General features: G+C 49.5%; 1 protein-coding gene across 11 annotated transcripts; it reads left to right on the top strand.

The window, feature by feature from the left end:
- Positions 1 to 3,258: 3,258 nt before the first annotated feature.
- TPD52L2 (TPD52 like 2) lies at positions 3,259 to 19,758 on the top strand. Of its 11 annotated transcripts, none has more exons than XM_040576107.1 (10): positions 3,259 to 3,535; positions 3,975 to 4,093; positions 5,210 to 5,358; positions 6,301 to 6,360; positions 7,871 to 7,930; positions 11,499 to 11,600; positions 15,535 to 15,561; positions 16,423 to 16,464; positions 17,674 to 17,722; positions 17,937 to 19,758. In XM_040576107.1, the coding sequence occupies exons 1-10, from the start codon at positions 3,274 to 3,276 to the stop codon at positions 18,030 to 18,032; spliced, it is 966 nt and encodes a 321-aa protein (XP_040432041.1). In that variant the 5' UTR covers positions 3,259 to 3,273; the 3' UTR covers positions 18,033 to 19,758. The 11 variants fall into 11 exon arrangements, with proteins under 11 accessions (XP_040432041.1, XP_040432040.1, XP_040432045.1 ...); XM_040576106.1 differs by having other exon boundaries at positions 3,948 to 4,093; XM_040576111.1 differs by lacking the exon at positions 7,871 to 7,930.
- Positions 19,759 to 21,196: the final 1,438 nt, after the last annotated feature.

Here is a 21,196-nt window from a genome sequence, read left to right as displayed (position 1 = left end):
GGCTGGAAAAGAGGAACATCGCCGTCACCACCAGCCCACACCCCCCGCTCCCGCCCGGGGACAGGGCTGAAGAAAGCGGATCCGTCCCACCTGAAGCACAGCGGGGTTTTTTGGGGTGCACGGGGGCGGCTCGGGCAGCCCCGCTGCTGCGGCGGGGCGATGCTGGGGAAGTGGCGCCTGCTCAGGGACACCCCGACGCTCCCTGCGCCCACCCACCGCCTTCCCACCCGCTGGTGTCCAGAGACCGCGGGGCACAGAGCGGGGGCAGCGTTGATGCAAGCAGTTCTCGGTGACTTTTCACTCGTAAGGGTGGTTTTTGCCACCACAGCCCGTGTAAATGCCACCCTGCCCGGCAGCCTGCTGTCCGAGGAAGTGCTGGGGCTGAGCGGGACAGCGAGCCAGGGAGCTGGGGGGGGGGCGGCGGGGACGGCAGGGATGGCACGGGGACACGGGGGAGCTGCACGGGTGTGCAGGTGGATGGAGGGGTGGTGAACACATCAGTGGGTGGGCAGATGGACATGTGGGTGGATGGATGGATTGGTGGGTGCGTGGGTGGGTGGGTGGGTGGATGGATGGATGGAGGGATGGGTGGATGGAGGGGTGGATGGAAGGATGGATGGATGCAGAGGTGTTTCACAGGGTCTGGTGTAGAAGCTCTGCCCATCAGTGTCGAGGGGTGGGATATTTCAGGGGCCCGTTGGGGACGGGGATGTGGCTGTGGGGAGAGCAGGTGGGGCTGAGGGCTGGCCGTGGGCAATCGGTGCTGCATGAGGGCCCCCGCCTGCAGGGATGGTCAGGTAGCGCCTTGTGCCTGGGTAACGGTGGGCAAAATAGGGGCCCATCAGCCCGCGCAGGCTCCTGGTGGTGCTAATAGCCACCGGGTTAACGGGCAGGAGCCAGGACTCCTCTGCTGGGCCCTTTCCAGCTGCAGGAAGGAGTGACGAGGAGAGCGGAGCCGGGCGGCTTTGCAGCGGGCAGCGAAATCTAGGTCAGGGCTTTCTTTAAAAGGGGCACGGAGCCCAGTTTGTGTCGGCTTCCAAGTGAAGCAGCAGAGCCGCAGCGCCTTGCCGAGCAGGGAACGGCAGCCGGGAAATGTCCGGGCCCTCCTGGAGTATCCCCGGCCCGGAGCCGCCAGTGCCGAGGGGAGCTGGGATCAGAGAGAGAGGGAGCAGATGGTGCCTCGGGACACCGGTCCCCATGGCAGGGCTGCTCACGCAATTCCTGGCTTTGCTGGGAAACAGCCATGTTTTGTAACTCTGCCCGGGGACGTGTCATTGCTGGGGGCACGGAGAGATGCCCAGCACAGGGGAGATGCTGCTGCCCCCCCCCCAGGGACATCAGAGCTGTCCCCTTCCCTCCCCTCCCACCTCCGTGTGGGAGACAAAGCAGCTGGGAGGGCATTGGAGACGGGAACCGACCCCAGGCCTGACATTTCACCAGAAAAGCCCCATCGCAGCGAAAAGCCCGGCAGCAGCAAAAGGAGAACTGGGGGGCAGCGTGAAGGGCACGGAGCTGTGGCCGAAAGCCTTGGCGGAGGCGGAGGGGGTGGCCCGGGGGTGCTGCGGGAAGCCCGGCGTGCTGCCCCTGCCCCGGCCGCCTCCTCTGCCCCCGGTACCTGCCCGGCCCCGGCAGAGCCGCAGCCGTTCCGAGCAGCAGCACCATCCTGGCACATGGAGGATATTTTTCCACCCCAAATGCAGCATTGCCACTTCCCCGACCCAACACACATCCAGGGGTTGAGAGAGAGAACAAGCAAGCGGGCACTGGGATATGTCTAATTAAAACACAGTGCTCGAAGGTGCGGCAAAATCAGCGGTGGGAGCAGCGGGTGTTCGGAGGGCGATCCTCCGCCTGCCGAGGAGGCACACCCTGCTCGCTGGCAGCCCGGCGCTGCTGGACGCTGAATCGGGTTTTTGTGCCTGGCAGAGCTGTCGGAGGCCGCGGCGGCTCCCTGCGAGCCAGAACCTCCCAGCGCCGCCTGCTGCCTCCATCTCCCGGGGCCGGGCTGCCGGGAGCCCAGGCCCTGCCTGCATTTCCCCTTGGGCTCAGCTCTCGGCTGCTCCCTGGGTTTCCACTGAGCCCAACCTTGTGCCAAGGGCCCGAACTTCAAAATAACCCCCCCCACCCCCCCCAATAAAACCAATAATAAAAAGTCGAGCTCTTAAAATGCTCCCCATCTGTTTCAAAAGGGAACATCCAGGACAGACAGTGCGGCTGTGTGACCTCGGGAAGATGGGGCCCTCCCCCGAGGCGATGTGCTCAGCTCCTGGCAGGGTATTTCCAGCAGCTTTTATTTTTTCCAGCAGCTTTTTATTTTCTCGCGAGCCCCGAGTGCGGCCCCTCTGCTCGGTGCCCACCGACCGCCGCTGGAAAACGGCTCTGAAAAATTAATGCACATTTCCCCATTTATATTCGCTTCCCTTTTCAGGCTCGTCTTGGGCAATGAAAATAGACCAGGTGGAAACGGCCCTGAAAATGAAAGTGGCTGGCAATGAGGGTGTAACCGAGCCGCGGGGCTTTCAGTGGGGCAGGTTGCACATTCTCCATCAGCTGCCCAGGGCTTCCCCGGTGCCCTTGTGATGGCTGCCGAGCGCTTCCCAGAAACGTGGCAGGAGCCGGGGCGTCACAGCCGGGGGGGTTTGGCCGAGGCTCAGCACCAGGGCTGCGAGCATCCCCTGGGAACTGCTGGGGCTGCCCAGAGGTGGAGGAGCAGAGCAGGAGGGCGTGAGGTGCCGTGAGGTGCCATGAGCTGCCGTGAGGTGCCGTGAGGTGCCATGAGGTGCCATGAGCTGCCGTGAGGTGCCGTGAGGTGCTGTGAGGCGCCATGAGGTGCTGTGAGGTGCCGTGAGGTTCCGTGAGGTTCCGTGAGGTGCCGTGAGGTGCCATGAGCTGCCGTGAGGTGCCATGAGGTGCCGTGAGGTGCCGTGAGGTGCCATGAGCTGCCGTGAGGTGCCGTGAGGTGCCGTGAGGTGCCGCCGCTGGCTGCGGGGTGAGCTCCTCGGCCCTGCCATCGCCTCCTTGTCTCAGTGAGGGTGCGGGCAGCCGGTGGGTGCCCTGCCACAGCCCCCGCGTTTGGGGAAGGTGCACCCGGAGCTGCTGCGGGACGCTGGGGAGCCATGGGGGATGCCCAGGGGAGGCCGAGCCCTCCCGGTTTGGCCTCCCTGCGGCGGCTCTGGGCTGAACGGGGGCTGGCAACGATGGGAGCAGACAAAGAAGCCACCATGGGCTCGAGGGGGGTGCTCTGGGGGTAACTGGGGGGGGGGTGGCGGCCCTATGACGTCACCCCAACCCCATATGACGCAATCCCAGCCACATATGACGTCATATCAACACTATGACGTCATCCAAACGTGTGAGGGGGGCGGGAAGGGGGGAAGGTGGCGCCGTTGCCATGGCGACGCGCGGGTGACGCGCTCTCCCCGCGCCCCCCCGGAAGCGGGCGGGCGGCGCGGCGCTGAGCGCGTCACGGGGGCGGCGGCGGCGGCGGCTGGACGGGGCCGGGGACTGGGCGCCGCCATGGAGGGCGCGAGCCAGGGTAGAGGCGGCCGCGGCGGGACGGGGCCTGCCCTCGGGTCCCCCCGAGGCTAAACCCCTCGGCCTGGGCTGGGGGGGAAACGGGGAGACCACCGGGGGAGCTCCGTGAGGGGAGAGGCGGCCGTGAGGCAGGCCCCGGTGCCGTGAGGGGCGTCCCCCCGGTGCCGTGAAGGGGGTCCCGGTGCCGTGAAGGGGGTCCCCCGGGGCGTTTGGGGGTCCCCCCAGTGCCGTGAATGGGGGTCCCGGTGCCCCGCCGGTTCTCCCCGCTGCCCCGGGCTGTCCGACAGCCGGCGCGGGGCCGTCCGGGCGCGGTTTCCCTTCCTCTTTCCCGTCCTTGGCCTTCCCCGGGCGGGTATGGGGGACGCGTCCTCGCTTGCTGCCCGCTCACCGTGTGTGCTTCTCGTCTGCGGCAGATATCAACCTTAACTCTCCCAACAAAGGTCTGCTGGCCGACGCCATGACCGACGTGCCCGTGGACGGCGCGGCCGCCGCCAGGACCGCGGCACCTGAGGGGCTGACAGCCGCCGAGGAAGAGGAGCTGAGAGCCGAGATCGCCAAGGTAGGGAGAGCCGCAGCCACGTCCTGCTGGGGGGGAAAGAGCAAGAACTTGGGGTGCCACAGGAGCGGGGCTCGGGGGTTTTATTTCGCTTCTTATGGCGGCGTTACCTGTGCGTCTCCCAGCGCTTTGTTAAAATCAACAAAGCTGGCAGCCACTTCAAACAGTGCGTGATGTTGCACGCTCTTTCCCAGAACATCTTAATTTAGAGCTCTCAGGAAGTACGTGGCCTTTGATGCAGTGAAATTCATCTAGACTTGTAGCTGTACTTGAAGCAAGAAAACACTTTAGGCAAGCGGTATGCAAATGAAACTCTCTTATGAAACCGAGACAATGGCATACTTAATGTGCTTTTTTCTTCTATCTTTTCTCTTAAATATTTATTACACGTTACAGGCAGTTGTTTTTGGTGCCCATATGCTTTTGAAAAGCTGAGAGCTTGTAATGTAATATCGCAAATCGTAGGCACCTTCTTGAGTTTTAAAGGTCAGCTTATAATTTGTATCTGAAATATAGCTGAAGGTAATTTTGGTTGTTCTTATGTAGTCCGTTCTTCCATTTAAGAATCTCACGGTGGTTCCCTGATTCATATGTTCTAGCAAGGGAGGACTTCACTGTTTTGCATGGTCATGCAGCTGCTGGTAAGCTGCAGTTAATTAAAAGTAGAAATGAACCCTCTCTGCCCCAAAACAACTCCAGAGTATTCTGAAAATCTTGTAAGAAATATCTCTGAGGGGAAAGCTCTTTGTTCTAATGGCAGCAGGGGAAGAGAATCATAAATTTGAAACCATAGTTAACAAGTATTTGGCAACTGATCTTTTCTTTTAAATGGTATTTTCTGTTGAAATTATGATGCTGTTCTGTTAATCTTGCTACCATTAAGTCACCAGTTTGGCGGCTTTTATGGATGTTTTTCCAACTGAAGTCTGAGCCACAGGCCAGCCGCTCCAACACCATTCATGTTTAATTGAATTGTTTTGTGTGCATCTGAAGCTTCAACCAATTCTCTGTATTCACATTGGTAAAACTGTAATAGTTTTGAGGCAGGTGGAAAGTTGACTTAATTTTCAAAATCTTATTAAACTGTGATATTGAGATCTGTGTCTATCTCTTTCTAAGGTTGAAGAAGAAATTGGTACTCTTAGACAAGTTCTGGCTGCTAAAGAGAGGCACTGTGGAGAGTTGAAGAGGAAGCTGGGTTTGACTCCCTTGGATGGGTTAAAGCAAAACCTGTCTAAAAGCTGGCACGATGTACAAGTCTCCAACGCGTAAGTGTTGCTTGTGATGCACGTTTCACATTTAAATGTTGCTCTGTAGCAATTATTCCCCTGCAGCATATTCCAGGGCTTCTCCAAGTGTCTGAAGGCTTTTGCTCTGATGAATATATAGAGTAAAGAGCATTTAAAAAACAAACAAAATTTAATTTAAATTATTAATTTATTTTAAAATATTAATTTAATTAATTTAATTGATCTTGTGTCAGTGCAAATGGAACTTTAATATCTGTGATCTGGATAAATTGTTGCTGGGTGCTTTTTTGTATAATGTTAGAAACCTAGATCACCACGTAACAGTTCGGTTTGCGTACTTCTGCCCATTTCTGTGAGGCATAGACTGCTGCTACCTCGTTCTGAACTCAAGCTCAAAGAGAAGTGCAAAAAATGCTAAAGTTCACTGAGCTAACTTCCTGAGGTTAGGTAACTTAAAAGTGTTACCGTGTGTTAGTTCAGAAATCTGGTTTCTGGGCCATATAGCTTGAATTTCAAAAGTCTGTGTATTCCAAGAAAAAAAGATCTGTGTATTACTGTGCCATCAATGCTGTATGCAGAGGCATCTCTGCCTAAAGAACGTTTGAAATTAGGCTGACTGCTCCTCAACAAGTACTAAAGGTACAGTCACAGTGCCAAGAGGAGAGGCAAAGGGGTAAGTTTAACCCTGCGGTTATGCCCAGGTATAAGGGGCCCTTCGTACCCCCAGGGATATCATTTGGTCTAAAAAGTCACGTGTAACTTAACTAGAATTTGGAGTTACTGACGGTGCTACTGCAGGGCAGATCTTTGAGCTGTTAATCTCACTGTTTGTTCTTTTCTTCCTCGTCTTCCCTCCTACCCCCCCGCTCAATTTCTGTTACTCCTTTGTAACTGAAATGTGTCATTGTCTTCTAAAAATGAATATTAAAAGTTATATTCATTAACACTTTCTGTTTCTAGTTATGTGAAAACATCTGAGAAACTTGGAGAGTGGAATGACAAAGTGACACAGTCTGACTTGTGAGTGCCTCGGGCTCCTCAGCAACACCTTCTTGCTCCTTGCTGCGTTCCCCGATTTGTGCTGCTCCTTGTTCTCACAGGCATCAGGGGTTGATAGGGAGCTGGAGGCGTGGTAAAGCTACAGTCAGGACTGTTGGCAGCAGCATGCCTGACTTCCAGCTCTAGGCATCCCTCAGTTGCAGAGGAGATGAGTAAAAGTTACTGCTATCATCTCTCTCTTAGTCTTGCCATTGCAGAAGAAAAATTCCAATCAGTTACCAGACCACACTTCATTAAAGAATGACGTGACAAATCAACCACAGTTTCAGTTTAGCTGATCACTGTTAGGTTAATTTATTGTAATCAGACGTCTTATTAGCAAACCTCTGTATTTACTATGAAACTATTTCTCTTCTTGTCAGATGTGGAATCAGTTTGCTTACTGACTTTCTGTATGGCCACAGGGGAGGGAAGATGCTTGAAGGCATTTACCTGTAGCCGAAAATCGGGGCTGTGCAAATATAAATATGTATATATTAGCTTTTGCAAGCTGTAACGCCATGACTGGGGGGATTGATATACGTGAACCTTTCTGCTGCTGTCAAACACTAGAAAGCAGTGGGTTTTAGTCTGGCAGTACATACAAGCAGGTGACAAATGCAGCTGGCTATTTTTGACCCTAGAATATATTCTGTAGCATATTAGACCTCTGTTTTCGTTAGACACGAATCACTTTTATGTTCAGCTAAAAACAAGAATCAGGGAGACCTTGAATGTTTTCTACACTGAAGATTCTCTCCCTTTGGCATGTTGTGTTTAAGGAGGTGGTTGTTTAGCTAAGCAGAAATGTGAGCTGGAAGTTTCCCATCAGTAGGCAAAGATAGTTCTGATCTAATTGGGGATAGTTTTATTTCTGGGGTGACAGGAACTGCCTGCAATATGCTACGTTCTCAGAACACTTCTACATGTTGTCTGAGCTAGCAGACACTTTGTAGTACTTGTATTTGTTCTGTACATCCAGTATTTATTCTCGCAACTCCTAAGATACTGTTTTAGGTATAGGAAAGCATGATTTCTAAAGATGAGAAAATGAAGTGCGGTTTAGCAGTTTGTCAAGGTCACTCGATATTGATAAAATACAGCTTTTGGTGCAGCAGTCAGATTTTTTGGCTCTCTGCTTAATTCACTGCTCTGTGCTTTTAGCTTTTAGTATGTAGCTGCCATGCAGTATTTAGGAAGGGAACAGAAGATCTGAAGTCTCTCAATTCCTGACACCTAGACTGCAGGCTTTCTTTGTGCAAAGTGTTTGAAGGTGCTTAAATAAGAAAGAAAGCAGAGCTTGGGTGTCTTCCTGCCTCTCAAACAGCAGCTCCTTTCCTTCTGGCTGTAACAGAGAAGGTGGAAAGGCATCGTCAGAGAAATAAAACCTAAGATAGTGTAAGTGGAAAGAGACACTAATAATGTGGAAAGTGTCGAAAGAAGCATCTGTCATGAATCTTGGCACTGTATCTAACCTCCGTTGTGTTTGTAGATATCTTTCAGCCAGCAGCACACTGGAGGACTGGAATGAAAAATTAACTCAATCAGAAGCGTGAGTGTCTTAACCTTCAGCATTAACAAATGCTTTCATGACAGTCTGCTGCCTCTAATGTTCTGTGCCCCTGCTCGCAGTCCTCTGCTTCGCCTAGATCTATTTAAGCATTTCTTTTTTTCTAGCTTTCACTTTTTTAACCTGATAACTGTCTCTTCTGGGAGAGGGCGCTTTTCCTCAGGTCAGTATTTGGACGGTTTCACTGCGGTCCAAGTGATAATCTTCAGCCACCCGCCTGCTCTCAGAGGAGAACTGGCTGAAGCCACTGGGTACCCGAGAGCTGCATGCCAGGTTTCATAACTTCAGCTGACAAGCTGTGGAATAGACAGGCTGATCTCTTCTTACCACTTAACGTGCTCTTTGGGGAGCAAGAGCCTTTCTTTTTGCTACGGTACCTGATGAGAACAAATAGAGCTTTAGCGTCCAAGGCAGCTGTTCTGTCATTCTGGGGCTCCAAATGGATGTGAACAGCTTAAACCTCACTGCTGTTGTACTCCATTCGTTGGCTGCAAAAGTCTCTTAGCCAGGTTTTTATTAAGTGTCTGGAATGAAATTCGCATCTGGACTAAATTATGGGAGCATATTATGAAAGTTGGCCTTTGTCCTTCTCACTGCATGTTTTCCACAGCTCGTAGGGGAATCCTTTACAGTAATGCAGTGGGAGCAGATAGATCGTGTTGTTGCTTTCTGAATTGATTTCAACCATGATGAGGTAGGTCTTGGGTAGGCCAGGTTTTCCTGTTCTCCGGAGTAGGTATGAAATTGAGTCCTTCGAGCTGGCTTCTTGTTGTCAGTGTTTGTGGATAGGTGTTCTTCATAAGATGGGTGAAAGATGAGAGTAGGTAAAAAGTAGGAGTATCGAAAAAAAAATCAGGTATGCGGGTTCTACTTGCTGTGTTCTGTGGATGTTTTCTAGATTAAGAAGATGTAAATTATCACTATTTCACTTGCTAAATAGAGTGACCTTTATGTTTATGCTTGCCAACACTGGGACTGACTGCAGTGGTGGTTAATCAGAGTTCCTCCCTGGGTGTGCCTGCTAGAATAGAAAAATTCTCATTATATCTGTTTCCTTGTGCTTAACAAGTGCCAGAAGGATATGGCGGAAACGTGCTTCTGTAGAGTGCTCGGGGCCTGGCTAGCTGTGGCACGCTAGTTTTCCTGCTTGCTTTGGCACTAGGCAGAGTGACAATTCATGCTAACGAGGTAGGTGCCAATTAAAATGGAGAGGCGAGGGGGGTTAAGGGTACGATTCCGGCAGCATTTCAGAAAATGAACAAAATTTCTGTTTCCGTTGTCAGTAAATTTCATTTCCAGCAATTTCCAGCAATTCCATTGCTCAGTAGATGCTAGGAGCCGAGTTCAAGAAAACCGAAGATAAGGCTTTAGTTGGTTGTTTTGGGTTTGTTATGCAAATGCCTCCTCTTTCCTGTTTTCTTGGAGCTTCTCTACATAATAGCTAAGAAGCATCCAGTTCGCTTTATGGCGCTTTTGGGCTCTGCTGAATTTCCTTGTAGGTGCCGCTCCTCTCTCTCTTGCTCCAGTTTTGTTGTAACCAGGACGCAAGGTGACTTAGATGGTACGAGCGGGGACTGCTGGATCAGAGCGAGCGGATGCTGGCATTAGTGGATAAAGCAGGATTTGAGGATGCAGGCCTGGCCCCTCCCTGGCAGGGTTTATGGGAGAGGGATGCAGTGAAGGGTTTGAGTACCACAGGGCAGAGATCACTTCTGCAGCCACTCGCCTGTTCGTAAAGCAAGGTATTAATGGTAGCTCATATTTATTACTCCCAGATTTGGATTATTCCAGTGTGCTTTATGCTGGCATTAAGGGAGGAAAGCGGGTGACTGTGAATTTATAGCGATGGTGAACCTAGCTGTGTTGCTTGCAGGAGAGTAGTTGAGGCTTCTGGGTCAGAGCTGGGTGTAGTTAAGTTGCACTGAGGTCTTGTAGAACCTGGTCCCTGCTTGCCACAGATGCAGTTCCACATCTGTGTCGAAGGCAGTTCTGGGTTAACGAGCTGCTCATCTCCGGCGCTTTCCTGGCTATGCCTCCTGTGCTGCAGTGGTGGAGGTGCGTGTGTACGTGTGGGAGCTGTGGATGCAGGACTAGACTGGCAAACCGATCTGGCTGCTATCTTTTTTTTTTTAATTTATTTTTCATTCCAAGCTTCTATTTCAGCCAGATTGTTTCCCTGTTTAAATCACTGTCAGCACGCAGTTGTGCTGGCATCACGAAGGAGCACGCTGAGGCAAAAGGAGTAGCGCTTGAGTGCTAAATTTCAGTTGTTTGAAGAATACTGCTGTCACGTGGGGAAAAAACGGTTGGAAAGTCTCTTATCTCCTGAAGCTCAACTTCATAGCTAAGAGTTTTCAGGGTGCGCATGGTGGGATGGTGTCGTTTGATTCTGTAAACTGTTCCTCGTCGCTGCTCTGGTGCTCAGTGCTAATCTGAGAGAGCTGAGTGCCAGGCAGAAGTGGAGTAAGCACAGCACGTTTTAGTGAGCACGAGGTCTTCGATGTCTCTGGTAGACTGCTGTAAATCCAGTCCCGTGAGAGGGCTCAGCACCAGGGGAGGATCGTGGTACTGGTAGCCTTGGGGGCTCAGAGATGAGAACAGACTGTTAACGTTAGTCCAGGAGCTGGACTCCAGGATCCTCGTGGGTCCCTTCCAACTCGGGATATTCTACTCTGTTTATAAATGTCCTTCTAAATTTTAAAGTTGAGCAAAAAAGTAAGCTTATATATTTGGAATACGAAAACTTGGCTTAAATTATTAGAATTGTTTTCCATCCCGAGTCTTTTTTACAGTTTGAAGAATGCCACAAATCTAGATGTTAATCACCAGCTGTGGAATAGCTTAGTTAAAAGAAAACGGCTTGAAGAGTCTTTGTACCTAGAACTTTGGTTTCCGTCAAATGAGAAGGCTTCAAGTGTCTTTGCCAGCTCTTGTATAAACTCAAATGTAAGCAGCTGACAAATGCAAGCTGTCAGACGTACTGTGGTTAATGGTAACTGATAGGAAACTTCTCTATCAATTTCATTCTAAACTGCATTGTAGAGGTGGTGCTGCTTCTTGTGTTTCCGTTTCTATGTAATGGTTTTAGACTTGCTTCTTTCCTCCATACCCTAACACTACAACAAACGCTATTAACTTCTTCAGGACTACAAGCGTGTAATGGAATAAATTCCTAAGCTTGTTTTCTCAAAGATTCCAAAAGATATTCATAGAGCAGATGGGGTGTAAGGCTGTGGTATTAGAGCTTCCACATGGAAAATTGGCTTTTTTTGGCAAATGTTTGTTAGATTTAAGAATGGATAGTCAAAATAGTAAGAGAACCCAAGTGAGTGTATGGAAAGGTTAGTCCTGCACTTGCTGCCTTCTTAAAACTTCAAGTCTTTGATATATGCAAGACTGGAAGGGGCTCTTTCAGTGAGGTCAGTGCAGCTCACTAATCCAGCTTCTTTCCTTACTTTGGGTTCTTTTTTCAAAATGGGGGGATGCTTCTTGCTTTCAACCCTAACCCCGTTAGTCCAGCTTATTGGTTGTTGTTTTTTTCCCCACTTAGTTATAAGAAGACCCAGGAAACCCTTTCCCAGGCAGGACAGAAGACTTCAGCAGCCCTTTCCAATGTAGGTTCTGTTATCAGCAGGAAACTTGGTGACATGAGGTAAGATTTCTGCTTTGTGCTTTGGTGCTTTGATCTCGGTTTCAAACAGTAACGAGACTTGAGACAATAACTAGGCGCTTTTCCATTTTTCTGCTCAGTTGGCAGCACTTTGCAGCTGGTGGACTACCTTCAGCGCGACCTTGTCCATCGTAGTTCAGGACAGGTTAAACACTTGTTAAAGACTGGTGGATGGGTAAAACCCGTTCCAAGGCATTGAATTCAGCTTAGCAGAACTGACAGAACATCCCTTCCCCCTTTTACCGTCACGGTTTCACTGCAGCTTTTGCACCACATATAAGAAAGTAGAATTAAAGTTCACCTTTTCTGTTCACTGTTGTGTTACAGGGGTGTGGTTTCTCAGTGCTACGGGTTAAGATGAGAAGGAGGTTGTCATCGCTGTGCTCTCTTACACTTCAAAATGTGACAAAGTCTGGGTGCTGCCTGTCATGCAATTCCAAGCCACTGTGTGTCAGTTTTCCATGAAGGAGGACAACATGCCTCCTGAGCACAGTTATGTCGTGTAGTTTGGAATCATCAATTGATCAGATCGTGATAACATCAAAAATTTCTTCTTGTGTTGGTGATTATCTAGATTCCTTTAGATGGCAGCTGAAATAGTTGCAAGTTTAAACTTTTCTCAGTTGAAAAGTCAGGGGCTGGTTCCTCAGTTGCTGGCTGAGGTTCTTGCTCTGGGAGTTCTTCATCTGTACGGAGCTGAAGGTTAGCACTGGGATTTTCCTGATCTTTAGAAATGAAAGCTGAAGGTTGCTTCCCCATTAATGGTGGTGTGCAAGGTTTTCATGCGAAATACGTTGCTTACGCTTTTCTTGGAATTGAGAGCTAATTCTGAATAAATGAGCTATCTAGATTATTAAGGAAGTATCCTTAGAGCTTGTATTTAATATAACGTGCCAGATCTTGGATTGAATGGGTAGCTGTCATTCTTTGTAGGGAATTTCCTATTCCGCTGTGGCTGGGAGTACCCAAGTGGTAAGAACTTGTTGGCCTCTGATCACATAGTGCTGATTTATTCTAGATCCCTCCTCATCGAGTTATTTGCTGTGTTTCTGGAGGGTAATCATTGGTGAGTGTTTTCAGTAGCTCACTTCTCTGAATTTGGCAGGGACTAGTTGGCTTTCTACCCCTTCCAGTATTCAAGTTTCAATTTTTCTTTCCTGGAAACTACATTGTCTGTTGGAAGAAGAGACTTATGTGTAATCACTTGAGACACAGCAGACAGACACTGGCGCAAGATGTGGTGGTAATAGATTTTCCTAAACTGATAATGTTGAATTAAATGTGGTAAATCTCTAAATTCTGCAGTCTGCTCAGGCTGTTGTGACAAAGGGATGGGAGCTGTCCTCTTTAGACCGCGTGGGGACCTCCTGAACCAGCATCGCCACCAGAAGCAGCTGTTCTGACAGCCTTGGTCCTGCCCGTCCTCTCTTTGCTGGCAAAATCCGTTTCACCATGAGGCTACACAAATGTTTGTGCCATCCCAGGAGCACCCGATGGAGGGAGGGGATGCACGGCCAAGCGAAATTTGAACGGCTACTCCTGGTGGCAGAGCTGGCCCGACATAGTCCTGGTGCAGATGCTGGCTGCGGATGCTGGCCTGGCTGACTACGTACACGTCAGACCTCTGCAGCAGTGGTATTGCTCAGCATTAATCACCAATTTAAAAGCCTGTATTCGTTCTTACAGATAATACCTTGGGGGTTATACCACAAAACAGAGGCAGCTTCTGTCTTATAAATTGAGGGAATCCCTGCCAAATTTATTTCAGAAGAATTCGCTTTGAATTTGTGGCCCTGTGTGGGGGAACACGGTAATGGTAATTATTTTTTTAAGGAAACTTTTAGTTTTTCTGTGCATATGTAAACAGAATTCTGTCTCCCGTGCTGCATTCAAGTCTTGATATTTCAGATTCTGAATTAAGTTTAACTTTGAGCATAAGCTTTTGCAGGGACCGTCCCATTTGCTACCCCTGCCAGGTGAAAGTGTAAATGGTGTTCTGATACGTGATCAGAGCTTACAAGGAGTGAATCTGGTTTATTGTCATGATCACTTCCCTGAATGCAGGGGGATGATCTCTGTCCTTAGAGAATCTCTGTTCCAGGCCTCAGAGCCTATGCTGCAACCTCAGTTACTGTACTTGCTTTTTCCTCTTACGCTCCAAATTCACTTGTAACGAAGGTTTATTTTCCAGCACTGGAAGTGTTGAGATAACAGAAGGGATTTCCTTGTTTAGTCAGCCTTCACCGGTTGATAAATGCAAGGAAGGCGTGATGAATGGGACAAACGCCTCGGACACACAGAGGGCGTAGTCATAATTTCATCAGAAATGCTTGGACTGAAATGGTGTGAAATACCAGTAACGTGTCCCTGGGTTAAATCTTCAGGGTTGCTGCATTTTGGTCACAATCCACAGCTTGAACATTTAGGAGTGTTTTAAGGAGAGATTGTGAAGTTAATGCAATAACTGTACGCTAAGTGTATTAATGCTGTTACTCTATGAGGTTGCCATGAGGAGAGAAAATGTAGCTTAATTAATGGGTGGGATATTTGCAAATCTTGGCCAATTAAGCTCTTACTGTTATCTCCACTTACAGTTAAAAACAAGTTGGCTTGCAGACGTTCTGTTCCTGCATTTTACTGACCCCAGTAAACTGCAAATTGAAAGAGTTTTCTTTTTGGCAGATGACCGCTTGCTTTGTGGTTTTGTCTCTAGCCCAATACATTTTGTGTTGTCTGATGGAGTTTGCTACTGCATATCATACTACAAGCAAATTCATTATGAAATGCGAGCCTGAGCCCCAAAGGTGGCTGCAAACTCACGGATTTATAGCGACTTTAAATCCTCATGACTGGAGGAGAAGGGTCACTGCTAGGTCCAGGCCAAGGTGCTGAACGAGTCCGTCGGTGCTTGTGGTGTTGCATGCAGGGCAGCATGGTGCATGGACATGTCTGTCTGCGTTCTTTAGCAAAAAGCAGTAGGAAGTTAATTTATTTCACAGGCAAAGACAGCATTTCAAGGAGTCCGCCTTGCCAAAGAGCTGACTTGAGTACGTGGGGAAATGAAATCACAAAGTCCAACGTTGTTGCTCTGGCTCTAAGGAAAAGCCCTTGTGCTCCTTGCCAAGTACTTCAGATCCAACTTGCCGTGACTGCTTCTCTGCTGCCAAGACAAAAATGGTGTCTAAGTGGAATAAGACACTGCTTCTGGTAGGAGAAGCCCTGTTAGAACACCCTGGTAATCCTACTAGAGCAAGAAGGAAAGCTTGGGCTGGTATTTCCGACATTTCAGACCCCTGAGATGCATTGCAGAATCGGGTGTGGAAATTGGTAACCTGGTGGGGGATAATTTGCCTTGAAACTTAAAAAATGGGCAACCAGGTTGTTGGGTATGCACGACACCTTTTATACAGAGACTCTTATCTTTATTATGCTGAGGTATGATCGCTCTGAGCGGTGACTTTGAGATCTGCATACTTGGCAAGATAACGGGCGGGCATCCATTGCAGGTTACTGTTACAGAAGTTCTCAACCAGAAAGCCTGGCGGGGCTGTCCTCGTGTCAGACCTCGGGGAGAAGGAAATCTTTGTGCCAAATTAGCTAGAACTTGGTAAAAACCTCAGTTTAGGAAAACAAGCTCTAAAAAAATGAATGACAGCAATGTGTAAGGGTGAATAGGTGCTGGTATGGTCCTCTGAAAAACCTCTTAGCTTGGGTTATTTGATTTAATGAAAAGCAATTATTTGGTTTTTTTTGCCTGCTTCTCTAATTTATTTTAAGAGGCTTCCTCATGGTTAGGTGACTTTACTGTCCCGTGATCCTATGACCATGCTCAGCTGCCCTGCACTTACTGTTGGGATCTGCACAAGTGTCTGACTGTTGCTTCCCTTTTCTCTCTGCTGTCCGTGGCTGCTCGCAGGGCTCACCCCTTCTCGCATTCCTTTAGGTAAGATACTCTTCAAGGTTGCTCAAAGAGCAGATGTTTCTGTGCCGGGCCCTCGTAGGTGTTAAAGGGGAAGCTGATTAGTTAAGCCATGCCTACACCTCCGACACAGATTGGGAAACCTAGCTCAGTGCAGCGCCCGGGGATTCACTTCTGTATCACAGCTGCAATTGCAGCGCGGCTTGACATGCGGTACAGCTGCAGCTAGAAGAGTCTTAACTGCAGAGCAGTATGGCTCTGAGTACTTTTAACAGTTTGCCAAGCTCAAAGTACAAATTCAGCACACCTTCTGGGAGCACTCGCTGCATGCCTTGTGTGTCCTTGTCAGCCTTGTTCTGGGACTACCGCTTGGAGGAAACCTTTACTGGTAAAACTTACTCATTTGTGTAACTCGATACAGACAAGCCAGTCGTGCACGTTTTTTGTCCCCTGTAGTTGTCTCTGCTTCTTTTAAATGTCGTCCTTGGTAACGGGTGAGATACCTCCCGTGTCCTGGGCATAGCTGAAAAACCCTTTTCTAAATATCTCATTGGGGGGACTGACTTCCTTGTGCTGACAGGAGCAAACCTGTCTGCACCCAGTTTTTAGGAAAGTTTTTAAATGAGATGTGTGGCTTGTTTTTGTTTGCATTTTCCAAGTAATAGCAGTTAAATACTCACGTTTACAGTCCCATGACTGGAAAACTGGTTCTGGGCTGCGGCTTTTAAATAAGGGAAGAAATCTAGCTTTTATCACTGCAGTAGTCCACAGCTGCCCGTGTATGGACAGTAAGCGCTTGGGACTAGGGGCGTGCTGCTCTTGCGTGGTGTCTGTTTAAAATTGCCACTTAACTTTTTCCTCCTCCTCCTGAATGCTTCCGAGTAGCAGTTACTCCATTCGCCACTCCATAAGTATGCCTGCGATGAGGTAACGTCACAGAGACCTGCTTCCTGGGGGGGCGGTGGGAAAGTGTGGCTGACCGTCATCCGTCGGGCTTTGGTTCTGATTTGTGCAAGTGCTTCGCTCCGGCAGGCACCGCGCAGGGAGCGGTGGGGTAATTGTGTCCCGCAGTTTGAGCAATTTGGGGCTTTTTTTACCCAATCTCTTTTTATGGCCATTAGCACCTGTGTTGTTTTCAGGCTAAGTGCAGTGTTGCAACTGTACCAAAGTCTAATTGAAATTCGCAGCTTTCAGAGGTCCCTGGAGGGGAGGGATTACAGTCCTTCTCTGGCAATTTACAGCACAGCCGTTGCTCATACCGAGAGGAATCCTAACTTGAACCTTCTGTCTCCAGCTTGGAAGCTGAGTGCCCTCCTCAGCGTGCCCTTGCGGTGCATTAGATGGTGATCTTGTAGGAGAAACGGTTGCCAGAGCTGGACGAGGCCCACAGATGCTCTCTCTCTGCTCGTCCTCATTCCAGATTGACAGAGGTTATTTTGTGGGCACGGGTATGAAGTGATTCTTCTGCACAGCGATAACCGAGATGAGGCTCGTCGTCGCCCAGCTCCTGGTGCTTAGGCAGCCTTGCCCCGGGAGAGCAGCCCTGTGCTTACAACTGACCTGGCTTTCTTTGCCACAAACACAAAGTCCTCTGACTAATTTATTACATCAGGGTTTGTATGGGCATTTCCTGACTTAAATGACCATTGCTCTAGTAACAGAACTGCCCGTGGGTTCAGGCACATGGCCCTTCCCCTTCCTGCCAGCAGGATGCAGTATGGGAAACTGAAGCCTTGTTTTTAATCCTTTTTCATCTTTTATTTTCCATTATTTAAGACGGCATGCTTTTAGTTGGAGGCCTTGTAAAGCTGAGGACTAGTTTCTTCTCTCCGTATCGTGCACTGATTCCCTAGTGAACTAGGACTTTTTTTCCTCAACTTTTCAGCTTGAGCAATTGAGCAATTGCACATGGTAGAAATGTTTTCCTTCAGAGTTTTTGTACGTGGTGTTTTGTCTGGTGTGCCTGAGGTATTCATGCCAAAGGCCAGCGTGGTGAGGAGCTGCAAGTGTTCTGAGTGCTGCTGGCATTGCATGGGAATGACGAGGGAGACCAGTCACACGGTGCGGTTTGGTTCAGTTACGAGCTAACTTGTCTTGATTTTTGTCTTTTTTTCCCTCTTCTTCCCGTTCTTCAAGGAATTCTGCAACCTTCAAGTCATTTGAAGATAGAGTTGGGACCATAAAGGTAAGTGTCTGTTTTGTCTTGGAAACGCACATTGTGAAGCCTTTAAGCAGAAACTTTGATTTCTGAGGTGTTTTTCTTGTGGACTAGTATTTGGGCAAATGGCCTCTCAGATATGCGAAGTCTTTGCTACAGCAGGTGACCTTGACGAGGGAGAATTGCCTTGGTGTTCTCAGTGCTGCTTTCTTGTTATCCTAACTCGCTTCTCTCCTTTCAGTCCAGAGTGGTGGGCAGCAGGGAAAACAGCACTGATGGCCTCCACTCCCCCTCGGGAGCTGGAGAGAAGCCTCCACAAGACAACGCTCCTTTCTAGACCTGCGATGTGGCTTTGCACAGCTGTGCACAACTCCAAGAGCAAGCCTCCTCCCTCCCAAATCTTCACAACAGCAACAACATGCGAATCCATGAAGGGGCTGAGAACCAGTCTGGAGAGATCCATAATCCATTCATAGACACTGCTGCTGGATCTAAGTCAAATAAAGAGAATGCAAAGTTTTGTACACAAATAATATTTTACACTAAACTTTGTAGATGAAATGTATCACTGTGCTGTCCTTTTGGGAGAGCACTTTAAGATGGAGTTTCCTTAAAGCAGCTCAGAAATGCCGCTGGCATAGAAAAAGCAGTTTTTCCCACGTCTGTCGTAACTGGGAGCAGAGAAATTGCCCTGTGCAGTGTGAGGAGGGCAGTTACAGGAGAAGCCAAGCGCATGGGCATTTTAGCTTCAGCTTCTGGCTATGTTCTCTGTTCAGGGCATGCCATGTAGCAACTCAGCGGTCTCCCAGGCTTCTCCCATTACTGTTTCCTCTGGCTCTCATTGGAGAAATCTGTTAAAAGGGGTAAATAGTTACGTGGTTTTTTTTTTCTGGGCTCCTAAGAGGGAAACTTCACTTAGCAGCTGCCTCGTTGTTACACTAATGCTCTAGCTTTAACAAAAACTAAAATCTTTATTTTTAAATGCAACGAACTTTAAAGGAATAAAGCTTAAAAAAAAAAAAGCTTCGGCTTCGGCATTATATTAGGGAAATGCTCCCTTGGACTTTGAAACTGAATTGCAAGCCTTACATCACCTTATGCTTTACTCGTTTATGATTTTTTTCTATAGAGAGGACTGTAAGGGTTATAAAGCTGGATATTGAGCACTGGAGTTTTGCATCGTTCAGTAGTAGCAGCATGCTTATAAGCCAGTTCTTGTGTTAACTTTCAGTGGTGCACTCTGTTGCCTGAGTGTATAAAACTTGCTTCTCCCTTCTCAGCTTATGCCTTCGTTCTTGGAGGAAGAAATCCTGAAGGCTGCTAGCAACGGGGCCAGGTTTAACGAGGACAAAGCTGTTGCTAGCAACAGGGACGCTGTGCTGGAGGGACTCTGCTCTGCTCTCTGTGGGCTCCTCCGTCTGGCACATCTGACTGGGACTGTGTGGGTTCAGTTGAAAGCCCCGGCTGTAACCTTGGTTTACAAACCCGGCAGAGTCACAGGGCTCGACCAGTTCCCGTAGCGGATAGATGTTTTGCTCTTCCGATGTCCGACCTCATTGCTCAGGAGCTGAAACATTGTAAGTTTTCTTACAGAGGCCTGATCTTCTTCTAGGCAAGATGCCTCCAAATAAATCCACCTGCAGTGAGCGTTTCTGTGCCTTAGAGGCCAAGTGGGACTTGCTCAGGTCTTTAGACTTGCCTATGTACATATCTGGGTGGTTTTAGTAGTTTATCGCCCTGGAGGGACTGGACCATCTTTGACCCTTCTTTAGAGAAGCAAGTTTTGACACTTGTCTGCTGATTAATCTCCATTTCCCCCATCCCCACTCCCTTCCCTCTGCTGATCCGGGGACACACGATGAGGCAGTAGAAGGCAGATGTGCTAGGCAGTAGGTGGAGTGTAGTGTGTCATTTACCAGCTCTCCTCGTTTGACTAAAACTGGCCTCCGTGCGAGGAGCAGAGCCAGTGAAACGGGGACTGCTGGGGCGTGGGTCTTGAACTGTTTCTCTTTACAGATAAATACCGAGGAAACTTGTCAATAAAGCATTCCTTTGGGAGAAAACCGGGTGAATGTGTTTGACTCGTTCCGTCTAATGGCACTGAACTTCGCTCCGAGGTGTGCGTTACGAGCGTGTCAGGCGAATCCCAGCCACCTGCAGTGGTCCCTCTGACTTGTTTGTGCATCGGTCACTGGGTACTTTCTCATAAAGTGACACGTTAAGTAGTGTTTGTGGTCTGATTTTTCCTTTTCAAGAAGCTGAGCGCCGGCTGGTTCCCGAAACGTAGCTGTGCTCAGCCAGGGGCAAGCCTGTGCGTTTCCTCCAAGCGACGCGCGTTGCTCCTTCGCCGCTGGTGCCGCAGGTGAACCCGACGTGCCTCGGGCTTCCTCGCGCCACTTCCCTGAGCTTGGGGCGTGGGGCTGTAGTCAGTACCCTTGGCACTCGGGGCTGAGGCTGGAGAAACTTCTAACGCGGAAAAGCAGCAGCTGTGGTGCTGGCTCAGATTTACAGCGTGATACCTCCGGGAATCAGCTTCTTGGAAGCTCTGGCAGTCGCTACTGAGTGAAGCAGCGCTGTGGGGGGGAAGCAGCGAGTGTATGACTTGGGGTGGGAGCTGCTCTCAAATTGGGAGGGGCAGCAGGACAGCAGAGCCGCTAGCTGCTTGTGGTGCTGTGCTTGCAGAGGGAGAGGTTGCTTGGCTAAGTTAGAACCGTCTGCTCGGTGGCGAGGGTTTTGTTTTTGTGGGGTTTGGGGTTTTGTTGGTTTGTTTTGATGTGTGTGTGGTTTTTTTTTTTTTCTTTTCCCACTTGACTTTTGCGTGTAAAACTCCATCTCTGCAACTGGGTCTAAGGGCAGAAGGGTTGGTGTCGCACCTGGGCGCAGAGCAATTTGTGGAGGAGATGTGGCAGCGAGGGACCTGCCGACAAGGGACCTCGTGTGGGTTGGAGGAAGGAAGGCTAATTAAACCTCACCTAGCATCCTGCCTACGGGCTTGGCGGTGTTTTTGTCACCTCTTGGTTTCTAGGAGCGCTCCTGGCAGCTCTCGGAGGGGAAAAAAAACACGTTTTCCCTTTGGGGCCAGGCCCTGGCAGCCCCTGCTGTGACTGGGGAGGAGGCTCCGACTGGGGAGGTCCCTTCTGCGTGGCCTCTGGTGGCAACCCCAGCGGGACAGAGCAGCTCCTGCGTCCTTGTCCCTGGATGTCTTGTGTTGCTGGGGGCTTCCTAAGCCTCAGAGCACAAGGTGACGTGGGTCCTGTCCCCTTGCTTCGTGCGCTGGAAAGGACAGAATTTGGGAAAGTCTGGTGCAGGGCACTGAAACCACACGGAGGTGGTTTCAGAAGGAAACTTGGGTTGCTTCACAGGAGGCGGTGAAGACCCACACCTGAAAATGGGAGGGCTCCGGGGGGAGCACGAGGTGCAGAGGCTTCGTCGAGGCTGCATCGCTTTCCCGCGAAGCAGGATTAAGCAGATAAACGGCAAAGCTGCAAACTGATTGCAAAA

Source organism: Cygnus olor, chromosome 16, assembly GCF_009769625.2.
Source record: "Cygnus olor isolate bCygOlo1 chromosome 16, bCygOlo1.pri.v2, whole genome shotgun sequence".
Lineage (NCBI taxonomy): Eukaryota > Metazoa > Chordata > Aves > Anseriformes > Anatidae > Cygnus > Cygnus olor.
The sequence above is the reverse complement of the archived record's forward strand: the minus strand, read 5'-3'. Positions and strand labels throughout refer to the sequence as shown.

What these genes read in the sequence shown, in the direction of transcription:
- TPD52L2 (XM_040576106.1), top strand. Translation starts at nt 3,274, where the DNA reads ATGACGTCACCCCAACCCCATATGACGCAATCCCAGCCACATATGACG. An exon ending in AAAGTGACACAGTCTGACTT is followed by an intron (nt 6,361 to 7,870) that starts GTGAGTGCCTCG and finishes TTGTGTTTGTAG; the next exon opens with ATATCTTTCAGCCAGCAGCA. An exon ending in ATAGAGTTGGGACCATAAAG is followed by an intron (nt 17,723 to 17,936) that starts GTAAGTGTCTGT and finishes CTCTCCTTTCAG; the next exon opens with TCCAGAGTGGTGGGCAGCAG.